The sequence below is a fragment of the Ursus americanus genome, chromosome 4 (assembly GCF_024610735.1).
Source record: "Ursus americanus isolate L20-20 chromosome 4, mUrsAme1.1.p, whole genome shotgun sequence".
Classification (NCBI taxonomy): Eukaryota; Metazoa; Chordata; class Mammalia; order Carnivora; family Ursidae; genus Ursus; species Ursus americanus.
The window spans coordinates 70275843-70295725 of NC_142130.1; the positions used below are offsets into that span (position 1 = coordinate 70275843).

Sequence of the window (19883 nt, forward strand, 5' to 3'; positions counted from 1 at the left end):
GTATGTTCTACCTATTGTCCCCTCACACCAGAGGCAGCCCATAAACCTCCCCCACTTCTTCAACCTATCCAGAGAAGAGGGACTCTACCAGGGAAGGCCTGGGATACAGATTTTAAGCACACACCTCTCTGCAAAGGGTTCAAGTATCTATTGGTCATTGTAGACACCTTTATGGGATGGATTGAAGCCTTTACTCTTAAAACAGTTAGGTCTTCAGAGGTCACCACTCCTCTCCTTGATCACATCCTCTCCTGTTTTAGGCTTTCCCACTTTTTACAGTCAGACATTGGCCCACCTTTTGTCTCTCAAATAACACAGGGAGTTAGCGAAGTCCTCCAGAGAACATACCTTCTGTAGCAGCATGGCACCCACAGTCCTCCTGTAAGGTAGAATGGACCAACCAAATCATAAAAAGGCTCCTCACTAAACTTATGCATGAAACTCAATAATCTTGGTTGACCTTCCTTCCCTTTGCATTATTAAGGTCAGGTATCACCCCAAAATCCACAACCCATCTCAGCACATTTGAGGTTCTTTATGAGAGACTTTTCCACCAGAGAAATCTTTTATTAGACCCCAAAAGTCACCATCTCACGCAGTATGTTGTATCCCTAGGACAAACTGTCTCTACCATTAATGACCACCAAAACCAGTGCAGTTGAAAACCTGACCACTCTTTCTCAGGTAAAATACATCCAAAACTTATATCCAGGGATTGGGTATACCTTAAGACTCTTTCACAGAACAAAAGTCACTTGAACCTGTCTGGACTGTGCCCTATCAAGTTCTCCTGACCACTACAATAGCGGTAAAATTTCATGGCTTCTCCCTATGGATCCACCTTTCCAGAATCAAAACTGCTTAGGCCACAGATGAGGAGCCCTCTACCAACCACAGCTGTGAGCTGTTGGAGATCTACAACTGTTATTCAAATGAGACTCAGGTGATATACACCCAGAGATGTAGAGGTCCATGAATCTGGCCAATCCCCATTCTCTTGTATTCAGTCATTGTGTGATATTATCTTAGGAAAACTCCCTAGATACTTTCTTCCCAAAATTCTCATGATTTCTCCTTCCCAATTCCAAGACTTCATTCTCAACATTTTCTTTCAAGGTGACGTCTCTGAATTTACTTGGTCAGAAATCATTACTTACCTGGAGCTGTCCCTGCCCTTGATGCCTTGTTCTCACAATACAATCATCACCCCTTTTTTGGTTAATCTTTGTCTTTCTCATTGTAACCTTCTTTCGGTATATATCAAATCCTAAACATGGATTTCTGTGCTTAAATAATTGGCTCTAAACGTAAATAGCAAAAAGACCTGCCCACTGTGAAATAGGATCCCTGTTCTGCTCTTATATTGTTTGCTGTCACTTTCCACTGGTAATACCAAGGTTCCCCTAAGGAGGCACAATACCTCCCCCAAACAGCCAATTCAACCTATTCTTCCAATTGTAGGCTCTGTATAAATGCCTCTGGGCAGGGCAGGGGAGGGGGGAGACCTGGATCCACTTCCCAGGCCACACCGAAAAAATGGACATCAAGTGCTCGCTTTGGCAGCACGCATACTAAACTTGGAATGATACCGAGAAGATTAGCATGGCCCTTGAGCAAGGATGACACACAAATTCGTAAAGTGTTCTGTATTTAAAGAAAAAAAGAGAATGAATATCATGAAAGCCTCCCAGCCTACACTGTAACAAAGTTCCCAAAGCTAATACGCCCCAGGCAGCCTTAGATCATCTACGGCAGTCTCAAACAGATTTCAAACCTTACGTGCCACCAACCCACTTGTCTTGGGGTGCCGCTTTTCAGCCATCAAGCTACCCTTACATGCACCCATTTGCGTGATAGCCACAAGACCACAGGGAATATCAGATTCTCTAGTGCCCCCAGCCCAGTTAGTCCCTTTCAATCTCTTTGGGTGCAGGGAACATCACAGTTCTGCCAAGGCAGACCTCAAAACTGCCCCAACTCTTTCGCTCTGGTTCCAACCCACAAAATGGGGGCCCTGCCAATTCTTTCCCCTAAAAACTGCTCATAGATGTCACCAGACATATGCTTTTCTGGGAAAATCGTATTTCTCCTTTCCATCTAAGATCTCACCAGAATGGTCTTTACATCCATATTTTGACCAACATTCTGTTCATGTTATTTATGTATTCTCTAAGAAGATGGAAACTTTCTCTCCAGCTCCCCTCTGCTTTTTTGAGCTCCCACCAAAATTACCTTTAGCATCCGCATTTCTATCAATAGTTCCCTCTCTTCAATCTTGGGTTTTTCTAGCATGGACCTCAAAACTCTTCCAGCCTCTACCCAGTACCCAGTTCCAAAGGTACTTCCTTGTTTATAGGTATTTGTCACAGTAGCACTCCAATTCTCAGTCCCCAAGTCTGTGTTAGTCAGCTTGGGCTGTTATAACAAATACCATAGATGGGGTGGCTTAAATGATAGAAATTTATTTTTCACAATTCTGGAGGCTGGAATTCTCAGATCAAGGGCCAGCAGGGTTGGTTTCTGGGAAGAGATCCCTCCTTGGCTTGCAGACAGCCTTCTTAATGTTGTTTCCTCACATGGCCTTTCCTTTGTGGCATGTTTCTCTTCTACTCTTCTTATAAGCCTACCCATCCTACTGGATTAGGGCCCTACACTTATGACCTCATTTAACTTCAATCACCTCTTGAAGGTCCTATCTCCAAATACAGTCATATTGGGAGTTTGGACCTCAACATATGATTGGGGGAGAAAAGGTCACAATTCAGTTCCTAGAAGGACTGTACACAACATACAACTTTTTCTGAAACACAACTTGATGAAAAGGAAATAAGTATTCCTGGGGTTTAATAAATGGACATGAATGAACATGAATAGATAGCATAATTTCCTTTTATTATAATAAATTATTCCAGGTGGTAACCAATTATTCTAGCTAGTCAGGTTATTCTAATTAGGTACCATTATTAGCCACAATGAGGTACAAATCTATGGTTCAACTGGTAGCTATAATAATTCTTCTTCTAACTATAATACAAGTATGATGCAAATTTCTTTACAGGAATGAGAAAAATATAAACTAGGTAATGTAATTGAGATTTACTTTGAAATTATGGATAATTACCTGGAGTTTAGAGATAATTAAACCTAAAAACATGTGCCCTCTTACCTCTAGGATTGTCCTTCTAGACCGATTATACACTTCTGTTCTTCTGTAGAGAAGACAGCTGAGTTGGTTACATTATTCTCTAACTCATATATATTATAATTTTTTGTACAGACTAATGACAAGTGTTTTGTGATTGACTTTGCAGAAAAAAATGGGTTTAAATATGTGGGGTGCAAGGATTAATATATCTACTGGAAGAGTCTATATTGTATTTTTCTTCAAACGTAGTATGTACTAATAGCTTTCTTCTAGCAAGTGTACCTACATTTATAGCATGCCTCCAGCATGTATTTCAGTGGCTTCTCTTAAAAAATGATGGGCAAAACGGCTTCACGTATCCACATGGACCCGGACTCTGCATTGTTCTCTAACCACATCTCAAGCTGTATTCATTCTTGTGCTCTCTGATACTGGCATTATCATACTGGGCCCAAATAGGAACAATAGGGTGCCTCTTAGAACAAGATAATTCAACGAGGGCTCAGTGAAGGAACTATTTACAAATATGTGAGTAAGATAGATCGAAACCAGAACCAAAAAGTGCTACCATCCTTAGGACCAAAGGGATTGTGGGATAGAAGTGGCTATGGAACCTGGGAAGAGAGATCCCTTTGGAGAAGACCTGAATGCCATTAGTGGAAGGGCATTACCTGAGACGTTACCTGGGACAACCCCATAGAGAAGGCCAGAGAAATAAATGTCCTGGCTTCTTCATTCTCAGCTTTAAAAAAAGAAAAAAGAAAAAAAATATCAGAGCTCTCCAATGGCCGAATCGAGCTATACGCCAAAGTTAGGGGAATCCGTTATTAAAGCCTATGCAGGTCAGCTCCTGGGGCAGAAAGCTGGATGGTGAAGAATATTTTGGAGGGTCAATAGCAATAGCCAGTAAATGGGGTATCATTGTGCTGTGTTTGTGTTTATCTCTCCATACTAAGGGTCTTAGCATATGCCATTCTGTCTCCTTTTTTCTTTTTTTTAAAGATTTTATGTATTTATTTGACAGAGAGAGAGAGAGAGAGCACAAGCAGGGAGGAGCGGCAGGGAGAGGGAGAAGCAGGCTTCCCTTGGAGCAGGGAGCCCGACTCAGGGCTCACTTTCAGGACCCTGGGATCATGACCTGAGTCAAAGGCAGATGCTTAACTAACTGAGCCACCCAGGCGACCCTGCCGTTCTTTCTCCTTGAGCAAGTCTTCTCTTCTATTCAATTTGCTAATTCCTATTTATTCTCTGGATATCAGTTTAGAGAGTCATTTCTTTAGTTAAGCCTTCTTTGGCTCTTTATTATTCAGGACATGTCAGGTGATGCCATGATAATAAATAACACTAAAATCTCAATGGCTTAATACAACGAAGGTTTGTTTCTTCCTAATAAGGCCAACCTTACGGGCCTGCAACAGGCAGTCACACAAGGCCCCATGCTCAAGAAGGGCCAATGCTTGGTTTAACTACTGTTATCATCTTGGTATTTTCAATATGTTTTTTTTTTTAATTGTGGTAAAATATGTGTAACATGAATTTTGCCCTTTTTAAATGTACAATTCAGTGGCATTCATTCAGTACAATCACATTTGCACTGGGAAAATTGTGTACTAATCCTGTTCACTAGTGGCACGTGCCCATCATGAGAATGTCCTCCAGCTGCTCGCTGAGCCATCCAGGCCTATGGGGTCTCCAGAACCTCGTCACTTCACCCCCAGAAATATATGGCTCTTCCAATGCCTCAGCAGGAGAAGAATCCTTCAAGAGTCAGGCACCCCTGCTCTTCTATCCTGCCTTATCAAGGTATGTAGTTGGAAAAGGAAGAGTATTTTAATTGTCCTTTCAGATAATAATGGATAGTCTTTTTCTGATAATATGTAAAACGTGACAAGTGGAATTTTCTGAAATTAAGTAGCAATGTAAAATTTGAAACCATATCAGTGAACTTTTTAACTCTGTTACATTAAGATCCATTAGTCTATCATGCACTTTGAATAGACACTTTGTCTATGTAAGACTTTAAGTGCCATGCTTTAGCCATTTGGAAAATGTTGACTCATGGAGTTACGCAGATCTTCCAACTGTTGGCTCGTTTTGTTACATAATATCAAAAATCATATATACCAATATCATTACCAGTGTTACTAGAAATGCCTTTAAGTATTAGGAAGTTGTCGAATTTATGGTGCACGAAAACCATGCAAGTTTTCAAAAATTCTAATTTTTGCTTGAAAGCTCAAATGTCAGCATTAATAATACTCTCGTATTTGCTTGAAGTGTTAGACTCACATCTTTCATTTTTGAAAAAAAAAGTCTGTTGAGTGTCAAGCAAGCACTAGTTATTTTAAGTAAATATGTTCTATTTTGAAAACACATGTTTCATCTTGGGACTCCCGTTCATATGCTGGTGAGAAGCAAAAGTGCTTTATGGGTACTTCCCAACCACCTCATCCCATATAATATTAAAGAGACAGGTATTCAGGGGTTGAGATTTAAGAAATCAATACTTTTTCCTGCTTTATTGAATTTTCTTTCTTTCTTTTTTTTTGTAAAGGGAATTGCGTGATGGTGAATATCATGGGCTGAATTCTGTCCCCTCCAAAACAAATGTGTTGAATTCTGAACCAGCACTACCTCAAAATGTGAAGGTATTTGGAGATAGGGTCTTTAAAGGTAATTAACTTAGAATGAGGACATTAGGGTGGGCCTTAATCCACTATGACTTCTGACCCTCTAATAGAAGGATAGAAGGACACAGAGGGAAGACCATATAAAGACACAAGAACTAGTCAGCTTTCCACAAGTATTTAGTATTATAATAAAAATAGTGTTGACCTCACAATCTCTCTGAAAGTGTCTCGAGGACACCCAGGGTACTGGAAAGATACTTTGAGAACCACTAGGTTATCCACATTAAACACTTCATTTTCTCATTATTATTCCTTGTCTCTTTTTTCTGGGAGGCCACTAACTCCATCTTTTCTAAAAATGTCTGATGATTCACACAAATCTGGAAAGATCTTAAGATACCTATTTACACTGGAATGTTTCAGAATCTGTCTAAAACATGATTACTTAAGAATAAGCAACATCACACGAGTCTCCTTTTGTATGACTATATTTCTAAATGAAAAAAAAATTGTTTTGAACACAGTTTTAAAACTCTATGCCATCTTCCCCCATAATTTAATGAGAAAGAGCGGGTAGGATTGGGGCAAAACTATTCCACAACTAATTACATCGATTTTGTTGCCAACTCATTCATTGTGACTACTCTGACACTATTTATACATTGACAGCTTGTTAAGTTATATTAAGTCTGTATTTTTAAAGCATTTTCTTTGAGGCATATTCTGTTTCTTGCATCCAAAAGCATTATCTGATACATGGAGTATTCTACTGACAACATTTTTAATAAAAATGGAATTTTTCTTATAATTTGCCCCTTGTTTTTAATATGAACTTTAACAATTTGGATTGATACTTAAGGGGAAAATACATACTCTTACTATAGTAAATGAGAAAACCAGAATTGAAATATTAAGAAGGCTGAAACCTGTTGCCTTGTTTTCCCTGATAATTACCACTGAGCAGTCATTGTACTGAGGAAAACTGCCCATTCGTCAACACCTGTATGGAGAAACACAGTTTCACCCATTTAATTGATGAGTGTCTTGTTTCCTAAGAGTATACTGAGCGACTTCTGCGGGGCTCGACTACGTCGTGCGTATTCCATAGCACAGCTGAGTTCCTTTAGTGAGAAGCTCTTTTGTGGGAGCACATGCAGGAATCATTTTTAGCTCAAGGACAATTTCTTCCACATAATGCAATACTCAGGCATTTGCTAAATGCTTAGGATGATGCAAGGATCTTCTCACAGAAAAATATTGACTCTATTTGCTCCCTAAGTATATGTTGCTTAAGTGGATTGACCTCTCCAGGTAAAAAATCCTGGTCTACTGCCTACAGTTTAACACCACCAATAAAATTGCCTTGAATAAGGTAATATTTACTGTGACTTCAATCCTCAGCTTTTATAAAGGGTTTATATTAAAAAATGATCTCTTTGAAAAATAGTCGTCTGACTTTTGCAAAGCTGCAGCTGAAGATAGCGGTATGGGTTTACTCACCATGTATACAGAAAATCTCTTACTAAATTTTTGCTGGCATGAGATTTTAGCAGAATAAATCTCTTTGTCTCTTCAGAGGAGTTTCATGCTATTTACTTTGACATAAAGAGGTAAAATGATGCGATAGGATGTTTTGCTCCTCTTAGGTGGGTTTAAGTCCCAACTTACTATTCAGCAACTCCGTTAGCTTCTAAACACACTCTTGTTGCCTTCTATTCTGTTTCCACTACTAATTAGCTTGTTTTGCAAAATGTTTAGACTTTAAGCTCTTAGGGCATTTAGTCGAACGGAATGAATGCTTTTACGAGAAAAGTCACAATGCCATTCAACTTAATGTGGTAAAATAATTCAGTGGGTGCCAGGATATTCAAATCAATTCAATATTTAGGCAGCCCTTCAATTCACTGTTGTGTCAGAAACTGGCAGTTGCAAAAGGAGTATAAGACATGGTGTTTTAGTGTCATACATTTGTAAATATTTCACAATCTTTATTTAGAAACCCGCTCTCAAGTCTCAAATGGTTAGGAAAATAAATATACATGTCTTCAAGGGGGAAAACAATCATCTCTAATAGCACTAAATTCAAACATGGAAAACTTGAAATCCCTGATGACAAGCTATAACTAAAGAGTCATATCAAAGTGTGGGGCAGGTACAGTTTATGCCTGGGGAGCTCATCTAGCAAACTCACGTTCGAGAGTACATTGAATGTTGCCCCTAAGTCTTAGAGCAAGTTTATTTTGTCAGCACATAGTTTTGCATGCTGTTTCTATGTGTATGTTTATGAGTGTGTGGGGATATTACAAAATCAAAGTTCTTGTGCATTTTAAAAGTATGGAGTTGTTTTAGAAAAGACATTTGCAGGGAATGGATGATTAATTATATTTTGCCATTTCATAATTATCCACCCTTAGTCTCATGTTCTATTTATTTTTCATGTTTCTAAGCTTTCTGTAGTTGGTCTTTAAAAAGAAATAATCAACAACCCATTAGGATCCTGGGGGAAGGCACAATGAGACGGAGGAAAGACAGGAAGACCAAGATTTGCTTTCAAATCCATTTTTCCCTACTAAGTTTTATTTGCACATTATTATTCTTGTTTTCGTTTGTGTATTCTTTGCAGGATATAGATTTATTTGTTGGTGCTCCTTTTGTAGTTGGTCCTCAGGGAGATTATTGTTGCCAGATTTATCGGCATTGTGTATTGTTCTTAATTTACCCTAATGAAGTTCCTCTTTGAGCCCTGGGGTCTGGTTTGGCTCTACTGCATTCAATTGCACATGTGTAAAAAGTCGCTCTGCCCCGCTTGGGGTTGTATTGTATTAATCATAATTGGTCTCATTCTTCTTGTGTCTGGTATTTCCTGTTACTGTTTACATGAAACTATACATTTTCTAATTGTGAATATTTCACACTATATTATAATCACGATATTTATTTAGCTTGTAGATTTCAGCTTAAAAAGCATTCTTTATTGGGAAACTTACCCCATGCATGGCAAGTTTGGATACATAAAATTTGGAGATAGAATTGAATTTTCCCATTTACAAAAGCATAAATCCCCTTTGAGAATGAGATGTCCTTACCTCCCCAGAATGGAAAAGGAAGCTCTTGAAGGGGGCATAGGAGACTAAGTTTCTTTAGGTCTTCACTAAGTCTAGGCATTCTTACTCTACCTCTTTTCCTTCCATTCACTCTTTCTCCACTGCATCTTTGTTCTATTGTTGTTTTCCAAACATCGCATACCATTGACTTACCATTTACTATTCTATATTTACTACACGTAGCATCTCAAGCCCCCATGCTTTTGCATAGGGAAAGTGCAGCCCTCACATTTATCTTCTTTGTCTAGGAAGAAGAGAGACTGTGGTATTCTTCAGTCTGGGATGCTAGCTCAACTCCTAGAGTCTGAATTAGGTACCCACCTTCCATACGCCAGGGTAACACTCTGCCTGCACTGATCATATTTTGGATTCCACCAAATGGGAGATGTTGGCTCAGTTCACTGGTTCTTTCATCAGACTGTAGTATCCTGTGGGTAGAGACTGTATCCTGTCGGCTTCCCCTCCTCCAGGCTATCTCCTCAACTAAATTCCTTTTAACACTGAAATCTCACCTGCCAACACCAAACCTCCGTGCCACCTGTGAACTCCTGAAATTGATTTCTGCAACACTCACAATCATATATGATTTGCTTCACTTTCTACTTCTAATATAATGTTCACTCTGTGCCTTATATTGCCTCCAACTAGTTCATAATGAGATTGTTACGATTTGTTATTGCCAGGCTCCACTACACTGTGCCAAGCAAAATACTATGTATACAACATTAGTTTATTCATTTTAAAACATTTGGTCATTCGAATGACAAAATATCCATTCCTTCACATATACATATGAATGTATTATATATATGTGATGTATATAATACATATATTTATATGTGCACATGAGTATATGTATACATATAAATATACATAAATGAGCATATGTATACATATATGCAAATATAAGTGCATATATAAACATAAATGTACATTATTATAAGTATACATACATAGAAATACATACATAATTTGTCTAGAGAAATAGAGATTATTGGAAGCATTATTCTGTCTGGGATGCGTGTCTTGACCCCCATAATCTTTGTTAGTGCCTCTTTTCCATAGTCTATGAATCTACTCATCATACCTTAGATTCTACTGAATTGAAATTATTTATATATGTATATGTGTGTGTGTATATATATATATATATATATATACACACACACATATATATGTATTATGTGTGTATGTGTATGTATATGTGTTTATGTGCATGGATGTGTGAATTTCTTACTACATGTATTGGCTATATAATACATTTTAGGTATATAATTCTTTTTATTTGGCTTATTATTAGGACAGATTCAAAATATCTGTCCACTTGAGATTCATTGATGAAAACAGTTCATAACATCACTATAAATTTTAAACTTTTTTTTTTGAAGATTTTATTTATTTATTTGACAGAGAGAGAGACAGCCAGCGAGAGAGGGAACACAAGCAGGGGGAGTGGGAGAGGAAGAAGCAGGCTCATAGCCGAAGAGCCTGATGTGGGGCTCGATCCCATAAGGCCGGGATCCCGCCCTGAGCCGAAGGCAGACGCTCAACTGCTGTGCCACCCAGGCGCCCCAATAAATTTTAAACTTTTAAATAATAACTATTCAAATGATATTAGTAAGAATTATATGGTATTAAATATTTGGCACATATTTCATTAAGTTTGTTGTCATATGTATATGGGTTATACATATTTTGTGTTATACATTTTAGCTATAGTTGTAGAATACTTTAAATGTCAGGAAAATGCTAGGAAAAATGAATATCATCAAGATTAATGGAAACAAGGCTTAATCCCTGACAGATAATTACTTGCACAAGAAATGCTTGCACATTTATTGAAATGTTTTAATCGCTCTTCTTAAGCTGAATGCTACTCTCCATTTATGTCTTTTTTTTAAGGCTGCTTCCATTTGTCTGTTCCATCCTTTTTATTAGAATAGCCATTACCCATCAGCAATCACTCTCACATCACCTATGCTGGGGCATTTTAATCTATTGATTGCGTTCATCTACCGTCTCAAAATTAATTAAGTAAATTTAAATCCCAACTCCCCCCATTTCATTTTAATTTCTCTTATATCATATTCTTTTATACTTAGTGCCAGTGAAAGTTCATATAACAGTAATCCTCAATTTCTCTTCCGAACTTTCATATTTATTTCTGAGTACACTGATTTTCATGACTAATTAGCTGCATTTTGCTTTCCACAGGGACTTACTGTCTTACTGAGAAATCATTAAGTCCTCTCTCCCTAAATTTTGTGTGAGCCACAAATTTTTTTTGTTGTTTTGCTATTTTTTAAAATTATTTTTAGCGAACTTCCATTTGAAGTAGAACTTTGCAGTAATCATAGAGGAGTCTTGAAAGTGAATAAATTGTACTTTTGTGAGTTGGGAGGGGGAGACAATGAGTGTATTTTCCTGCTTTAGTTTTAGTCTAGTGTTTTGGAGTCTTAACTGTATACAGAAGGATTGTAGAAAAGCTAAAGAACATAATGCCATCATCCCTGTTGCTCAAGTGCTGAGCACTGATCTCAATTAAGTACTTAAACTCTAAGTGGGAAGGATACACGGAATGTCTCCCTGAACACCTTTTCCTGTTGTCTCCACAGAATACCTGAGATTCACACTTTTCTTTCTCATGAGTTGATATTGATTTTAAAAAACTCAGCAAGAAAAAGGCAAAAACACAGCAAGGATTTTTTTGGGCTTCTAATGTAGAGCCTAGGGACAGAATGAAGTTTCTAGGAGATATTTCTCTAAGTGGGTGTCACCAAGTACCATTCCTCAGGACAAAGGGTTTTATGTCATATAAAATTTGAGCAAATTTGAAAAGAAGTCGTAAAGAAATCTCTTTACATGTTGACCTGTTTTCTTATTTTTAAAATACCTATTAAAATTCCACAGACTATTTTGAGAAAGACTAGAATATGGATACCATGACAGGGGGAGTGAAACTAATGCAGATTGTATTGCTTGCAAATGTATTTGGGAGACTTGCTCATTGTCTCTTTCCTCTTAGCTCAAAAACATTCATCAAAAAGATACTTTCCCAGAGATCAGGGCCCCACTTCACAGAAGATATCTATTTATGAAGACAAAAGCGATTTCTGTTTGAAAATTCTGTAGGTTTCTTAGCACAATGTCTCGGTACTAGCTTGCAAAATGAATGAATAAATAAATAACCAAAACAAACAAAAAACAAGCCATTTGCCAGAAACAAATTATTCATAAATGTTGTCTAGAGAAACATTGTGTAAAAGTTGTCCAAAAAAGTTGTCTACTACCTAGAAGTTGCATCCATCAAAAGCATTTTATAGGCGAAGGAGTCTATGGTGTCCTGATCTGAGCACAGTCACCCTGGCCTGTGAATTCCTTATCGGGGACATTGACCTGCGCCCCGGGTATGGTATTTGAATCACAAACCACAAGTGCCTGTCCCTGATTAATTGCCAAGGTAACTGAATATATATGTTTCTAGTAGCCTGACTGCTGCCTGGAGAAAGCGAGTAGGCTGGAAGATCCAAAGGCGGGTCACACACAGCTTTACAATTGTCGCACGTCTGTCTTTCGGACTGATGGCTTTGCAACCCTCTCTTATACTGAACTCCTTCTCGGGGTCTCAAGAAAACTCCCCCTGAGGCTAAGAGCCGAAACCGAGCCTCCAGTGAATTCATTGAGATGAAAGGGCTCTTGAAACCCCCTGGAGACAGCATGTTGTCTTCCCACCCTACGAAGACTTTCTACGTGTCTTTTCTTGCGAATTCTTGCAACTGGCTTTTCAGTTATTGCAGGTTTATTTCACATCTCTGTTACGAAGTGAAATTTAGCATGAACTTGGCTGATCTTCTCTTTGGAAGATATAAAATACACTTTCACAAATTGAGGACATTGAATGTTATTTCTTGTGAAAATGCTTTCCTGCACCACTGGTATATCTTTTATACAGCTAATATGTAATAATCAAGAGACCAAAATGTATGATTTTAATAAACCTTTCCGATAATTTTGCCCTTTTGCCATTTGTAGGTGTTTCCGTAATGCACCCAGATTCAATAAAGCAATGATTGTTTCATAGTTCCTCTTCTATTTATCATATTGGTAACTGATACATCTGTCTTTAATCACACGTATTATACCGTTGTATTACATTAATGCAAAATTATTTATAATTCCTCTAATACTATTTTATTTTCCTACTATTAATCTAAACTAAATGAAACTCTGAAGTGTATTATCCACTTACCATGTGCTTTAAACATATTTTTAAATAAACTGTTTTAGAGTTCAGTAGTTTTTTTTATTTCATTTTTAACAATACTATATTATCTGAAAGAATACCTGAACTTCTTTTATTTTTAGAAATAATTTGATCTTGTAATTGTACTTAGTGAAAAGAATGAAATATTCATGAAGTACAATAAAATAGGGAATTTCTCTTTTCTACCCAGTCCCTAATATAACTTTTCAACATCCATCATCTTAGAAAAAGTTATTATTAGCTATTCTAAGGCAATTAAGAAATATCCACTGTCTTCCAATTCTCATACTTATTTATATTTAAAGAATAATTTTTAAAGGTGATTTTGTAGATGAGAAGTTTGTATTCTATCTACCTGAAGGTCTTTATGGTGTGGGGAAGATCAGATCTGGAGAGTAGGGCTGAGAGAGTGGAAACTGTAATTTCAAATGCTTTTTATACTCTTCATCAGTGTCATCAGTAAAGTCACTACTGTAAGTCAATGTCAATTTCTAGCTACTACCACCCAACCCATTACCAAAGGAGAAAATCAGATTATGCATTTGGTCACAAAATATCAATGTAGAGTTGCAACAATGACAGAATGGTCTGTGTTTTTCTACAGGCAAGTTTGTTTTACATAAATGGCTTTTTTACAAATTTGAAATGTGAATATATTTTATTTTTTCCCAGTGAGTACACAATACACAATTCTTTGACAATACTATTAACCAATTTTATGCCAATTTCTTTTCTGATCTAACAACATCAAATGAAACACATTAAGATTTTGGACGCTGTTTGGTGACTTAAACAGACTAGTTAAAAAAAAGTCCATCTATAAAACAAAGTATAAAAAGTCTACCCACGGCCACAAAATCCCTTATCTTGCAACACTTTAAAGTCACAATAAATGTTTTTGAAAATGATGAGATAAGAAAAATTAGTAAATTGAACTTCAATGAGAAAAAGGTTTGGGGTTTCATTTGAAGTACACATTATAGAAAAGCAAAATAAAAGTAACTTCATCTCTAAGATAATGTGGAAAGACGTTGCTTTACACCAATTCTCGTCATGTAACTTCATAAATACAAAGTACAGAAGCAGATGTACAAATTAGTGAATGTCATGGTTCTTCATATCTTTAATACTGACACACAATCACTTTCCAGTGGCGAAGATAAACCACAGTTTAGAGCTCATCGGTATTAGTATAATTATGTTGTCGATGAACAATGCCATAAATTTGTTGAATAGAAATTTGGAGGTGTTCTATCAAAGCTCATACAAACTTTCAACTTGAATCCCAATGAAGATCTTTTTAAATACCCAGAGCGTTAAACTATGACATGGAACACCATTTTATCTGTTTTGTTACTTAGAACAAGCATACTTGCAATGTTTTTACTTCCCTTTGGTTGTAGGACACCTTAAACGTTGGTCTTGATTTTTTCTATATGCTCCCTTGAACTGGATTCAAATCCTGTGAAGGAATCTGCTGTTTTCAAGCCCCTGCACTATCCCACTTTAAATATGGCATGAGAAGATCTGGAGAGGGGTGGGCTGACTCTGCCTGCACACACGGAGGCATACCTGAGTTGGGGTGCTGATCGGCTTTCCCCAGTGGAGACGTGGCATGTTGAGAATGGAGCTGTGTTGTTAGGGGCTTGACTGCATAGTGGCATGGCCCGTGAGTGCAAGGCGAGTTCACACTCTCCAAGATTTCCTTCTGACAAGTTATGCAGGCCTTGTTTAGACCCACAGAAGAGTGAGCTCAGTGAATTTCTAATCACATTCATTCAATGGGATACAAAATGAAAAAAAAAATACGGTAGGTCTTATACATGTGTGTATTCTTCTAATGACATTCTGACATACTGATGAGAAGCTTTTCACATACAGTAAGTTGACAAAACCTTTTGATTTTTTGATAGGATTCCTGACTTCATTTGGATAGCCACGGCATTCTTATCTTGCTCTGTATCTGTGTGAGGATGATATACTGGTGCAAGATTTTACTAGCCAATTTATATAAAACTAGATTTCACAGGGAATGTGGAATGTTTAAAAGAACATCCTAGTAACCATAAGGTCTGTACTGCCAAAATCTAACCAAAATGGTTATGTTTTATACACTGAAAATAATCAGGAAGATATGATGCTATGTCCTGCGTTATTCCAGAAGCCACTTTCTCTACATTCCAGAAGTCACATACTCTACATTGAAGTCTTGGGTTATTAGTCACATTAGGGATCAACATCTATGTGTAATAAATGTAATGAATTAAAGCTTTAATCTAAAGTGGGTTACAGAGAAGCATAACGAGGGAACACAAATGAACAAAACTTCGTTTGCTTTTAAATAGAAAGAGCAAAGTAGGGAACTGCATAAATAAAAACCAAATTCCTCACATCCTACAGTTGTGTATAGTATGTAGTCATTCTTCACAGGAACTTTTCATCTTCCCTAGACAATCTGACCCAAAAAATCAAACTGCATTAAAATCCAGGCACTGCTGGTAGAAAGTTGATGAAACATTTAATAAGTGTGCCTCAGATTTCTCTTCAGCCAAGAAATGAGCTACATGGCACCAAGAAGATGTTGGGGCCCGTAAAGAACATTACGTTCCTCCACTTTTGCCTGTGTTGATGCAGTCTCAGGGAACAAAAAAGATTAAAAAATGAATTATGTTATTCCTTTGCTGTAACAATATGATATAGAATTGGTGAGTGAGCCAATAATGCATGGGAGTATGAGTTGTCATTCAAGTGGGTCCCGTATTTTAGAACTGATTCTAATCATTACATTGAACATTTTTCAAAGTACCAACTACTGAACACATCATAGGAAAAACATGGGAAAGTGTAACTAGAAATAGAATTTACAGTTGTGTAGGCAGCACATGGAAAAAATGTCACAAGTGGGAATTTCAGGGAAGTTCTCTTCTACTTGCCTGATTGACTATACACGTACAGTGGCTGACATATACTTCAAAGTCATATTCATTTTGACCATACATGACTGATGTTCAGGAATTTCTTCTTCTCAAAGTCGTGGAAACAAATGAGGCAGGACACTGTTATTAATGTCCACTTAACGAGGTTTGGTTTTATTTAAAAAGTGTATAAACATGCATTTTTCTCCTTTTAAATTTTTCTTTCCAATTTACTCATTCAAAATGGGTCAAACATATTTTAGTTGGTGGCCAATTTCTGAGAATGTACCATAAAAGGTTTATTCCAATAAATCTACTTACTGTGAACTGAACATACTCTGAGCACTGCTGTGTAAGCACTTACAATTTGGCTATACATTTGTGGCATAAACTTCACTTCTTAACCAAATAAAACAAAAAATTGTCTATAGACTGCATTATTTTTTCAAAGTCATAAATTTAAGTGATGCAGCTCTATCCTCTAGTGTGTACTGTACATGTATTAGAAAGATGAAACGAGATATTGCAATAGAGTTTTTGCATTTGGAAGCAGCCCGAGTATGTCCTAATAATAAATTGCCTCTTTAACTATTTGCTAGATATTCTGGAGTTCATTTTGTTTGTTTCCTTGGGGAACTTCATATTATATTCTGACTTAATGAGTTGGAGAGATTAATTATGGTAATTCAGAAAATGTTTTTTTAAAAAACTGTAATATAAACACAGCTCTTGTGAAACACCTTAATTTCCTTTTGCTTGTTATAATTCTCAGATGGGTCAATTACAATGACAGGTTAAGCTGATTCTACATGTAACCTTAATTTCCTTTTTTTTTCTTTTTCTTTTTTTTTTTTAGCAAGCTTAGTACATCTTTGCTACCTGTATATTGTAGTGTCTATTTAGCCTTAAGACTTAAATTTCTTTCTTTGACCCCTGCTTTTTGTCGATAGTAAAAGCCACCCTTCTGCTTTTCATTTTATTGACTCAGTCCCTGATATTCAAAGAAGACTTTGCCAACACCACTGTTCCTTCGCATCTTCCTATTCCTACACCCTAACTGCAAACCATCTAACGTGATTGGTTCCGACCAGTATATCCAGCCTGGCTTACAGTACAGAAACTCCCTTCACATTCAGTCTTGTTCTTCATGTCACGAGGAGTAGAGATTTGTGCTTATCACCAAATAAAATTGCAGTGCAAAATTTAAACATAAAAGTTACACAATTAAAAGTTAATATATGGCGCCACAGCCCTATTAATTCACATAGAGTACAACAGACCAATAAAAACAGACAATAGTATGAACAGAGCTAAAAAGAGTGAGCTTGCATAGCAATGCACAAAAGAAATTATATACAGAGGAAAATCCTTTTCTTCCTGGAGGGCGAGTTTTGTTTTCTTTCTTTTGTATATACTCCTGACAAGAAAGAGTTAAGGTGGGTGGTGTACTTAAGAGAAGAACACAAGTAAAATATCTGTGGGATATGTGTGGCTGTGTGTCTTTACATTGCATTTACAGTTCTTTTAATAGTACATAAATAAAGAAATTGTTCATTGCACTGTTTAGTGTCATCACTTCCATGAGTTCAGACCTGGTGGTCCTTCAGAGCAGCTTTGCACGTCTCCTCTCAGTTACTCTACAAAGAGATAAAAAAATCAGAAATAAGTTTGCATTGCAATTAAGTAGTCTTTTATCTTGCCAGGCACAACAAAAAGCAAAGCAAACAGATAATAAATGAAAATAACATCATCAGATACATTTTGGGAGCGTGTAAAGGGGAAGGGAAAGAAAGAAACATTGTAAAATTTGGAGATTGAAAATCCAGGGAGAGCTATCTTTGCATGTCTCCTGTGAGTTTATAGTTACTCTAAAATAAAAGTCAAGGCAAAATCCAAGTAGTCATGAATCAAGTTAAAAACTAGAAACATATTTTAATAATATTATTTCATGGCATCCCCCAGTCTGTGATGTAAGCGTAATAGTAATGCAATCTTTTAGATCAGGAAGTAGAGAGAGGGGGAAGGTAGTTTACTTGCTCTGGGTTGAGAAGACTGGAACCCAGGGCTGTTACTTCAGCAGTGCTTTTATTTTTTTTTTTATTTTTATTTTTTTTAAAGATTTTATTTATACATTTGAGAGAGATAGAGACAGCCAGTGAGAGAGGGAACACAAGCAGGGGGAGTGGGAGAGGGAGAAGCAGGCTCCCAGCAGAGGAGCCTGACGTGGGGCTCGATCCCAGGACTCCAGGATCACGCCCTGAGCCGAAGGCAGACGCTTAACAACTGAGCCACCCAGGCGCCCCTCAGCAGTGCTTTTAACGTGAATTCAAACAAGCGGCTGAAAATACTCAGCAAGTATAATTCTGACATCAGATAGTAGAATTGGTAAATTTCATGAAAAAAAAATTAACACAAAGAACTCAGTGCTTCTTACTGTGACATACTGTGACATGTTATTTTTCTCTGTTGCCTGGTATTTTATTTTTATAGATTATACTACTGATGCTGGTTCCTTATTCAAAAAGAAATTTATTTATAGAATATGTTATTATAATCAAAGTATTTCAAATTAACTAAAATCAAAGAACGACTTCACAAGGTCGACTGCCTAAATTTAAAAAAAATAAGTAAATGAAGAGCAACTAGGGAATGAGGAGTTCCTGAGGTTCTTTAGAAGGCAGAGAAAACTACAAAGTGGACTATATTTAATTAACTTATAAATATTAAGATTGATTGCCTAAATATAGGTAATTTTCATATAGGGTAAATCAGACTTGAGATAGAAGAAACATTCATTTAATAGATGGCTGTAAATAGTAATGGTCTACCTTATGACTGAAACTGCTCAAAATCATAATCGATTTTTTTCTCATAGCAAAGCAAGATTGCTACTCTTCTGAAATTTGTTCATTGTACCAATATTATTGATGAGATTCAGGACATGCTACCCCAAAATATGACACCTTGGTATACTGAATATCCAAAGCTGAAGGAGTCTGGAAAACCAACAGAGGCAGGAAGGTCGCTCTGATCTCCCTCCTTCCCCCTCGCTCTTCTTCTCTGAAATAAGTCATAAATTCCCACGTGAAAGTTACCCTCCCTCTATAAGAGGAAGGAAGACATTCTTTTTCCCAGACACAGGCAGTTATGGGGCCGAGAAATCTGTGCAAACAAACCTTGTTAAACTAACCCTTATCTTTCTAGTTACTTCTTTACCATTGACTACTCCCCTACCCAAGCTCCTCGGTCTCATAAAATCTTCACAAATTTATTGTTTCTTTGCCTAAAAGATATAAAAGCTTTCTGCTCTGGTCACTTCTTTGGGTCTTCATGCTCTTCTGAAGTCACCCACGGACATGTAAAAATTCAATATAATTTGTGGCTTTTCTCTTGTTAATCTGTCTTGATCAGTTTAAATTTCAGACCCAGCGGGGGACCCTGAGAGGGTCAAGGAAACTTTTTCGTCCCCTACATTATTAATCCACTATTCATTCTGAGTCACCAGAGCCTTTTAAGTGTCCCAAAGCACTTACATAATTCACCTGTAAACTGTCCTTGACTATTTGAGCCCATATATCCTATGTCGAGAAGGTCGCTGGCATTGCGCTGGTGACTTCCCCTCAACGCCTCGGCTTTCCTCGGTCCAGTGGATCCTTTCGAAGAAGCTGTTCCCGATGAGCTGTGACCTCCTGGAGATGGGAAACTGGGCTTGCTGTAGGGCACCAATGTCTCCTCTGAAAAAGAAACACAAGGTGCTAAGCTGGACAGCAACATGGAGGTGAAATAAACTTTAAATTTCAAGCTCAAGATGGGGTATTTTACCAT

General features: G+C 37.2%; 1 protein-coding gene and 1 non-coding gene across 10 annotated transcripts in view; one reads left to right on the forward strand and one right to left on the reverse strand.

Moving 5' to 3' along the window:
* The first annotated feature begins 1547 nt into the window (after window positions 1-1547).
* LOC123784453 (U6 spliceosomal RNA) lies at window positions 1548-1654 on the forward strand. Its single transcript, XR_006777448.1, has one exon. It is a non-coding gene; the product is annotated as a U6 spliceosomal RNA (small nuclear RNA).
* A 12128-nt stretch (window positions 1655-13782) lies between these two features.
* The window catches only part of ROBO2 (roundabout guidance receptor 2), a 581558-nt gene continuing 575457 nt past the window's right edge, over window positions 13783-19883 (reverse strand). For 7 of the 9 annotated variants that reach the window (XM_087861722.1, XM_087861720.1, XM_045785430.2 and 4 more), the window contains 2 exons: window positions 19592-19792; window positions 13783-17695 (listed from right to left, as the gene is read on the reverse strand). In XM_087861722.1, the coding sequence (XP_087717848.1) occupies window positions 17694-17695; window positions 19592-19792 (203 nt within the window). In that variant the 3' untranslated portion in view covers window positions 13783-17693. The remainder of the gene's footprint in view (window positions 17696-19591; window positions 19793-19883) is intronic. The other 2 variants (XM_087861721.1, XM_087861724.1) reach the window with 1 other exon arrangement.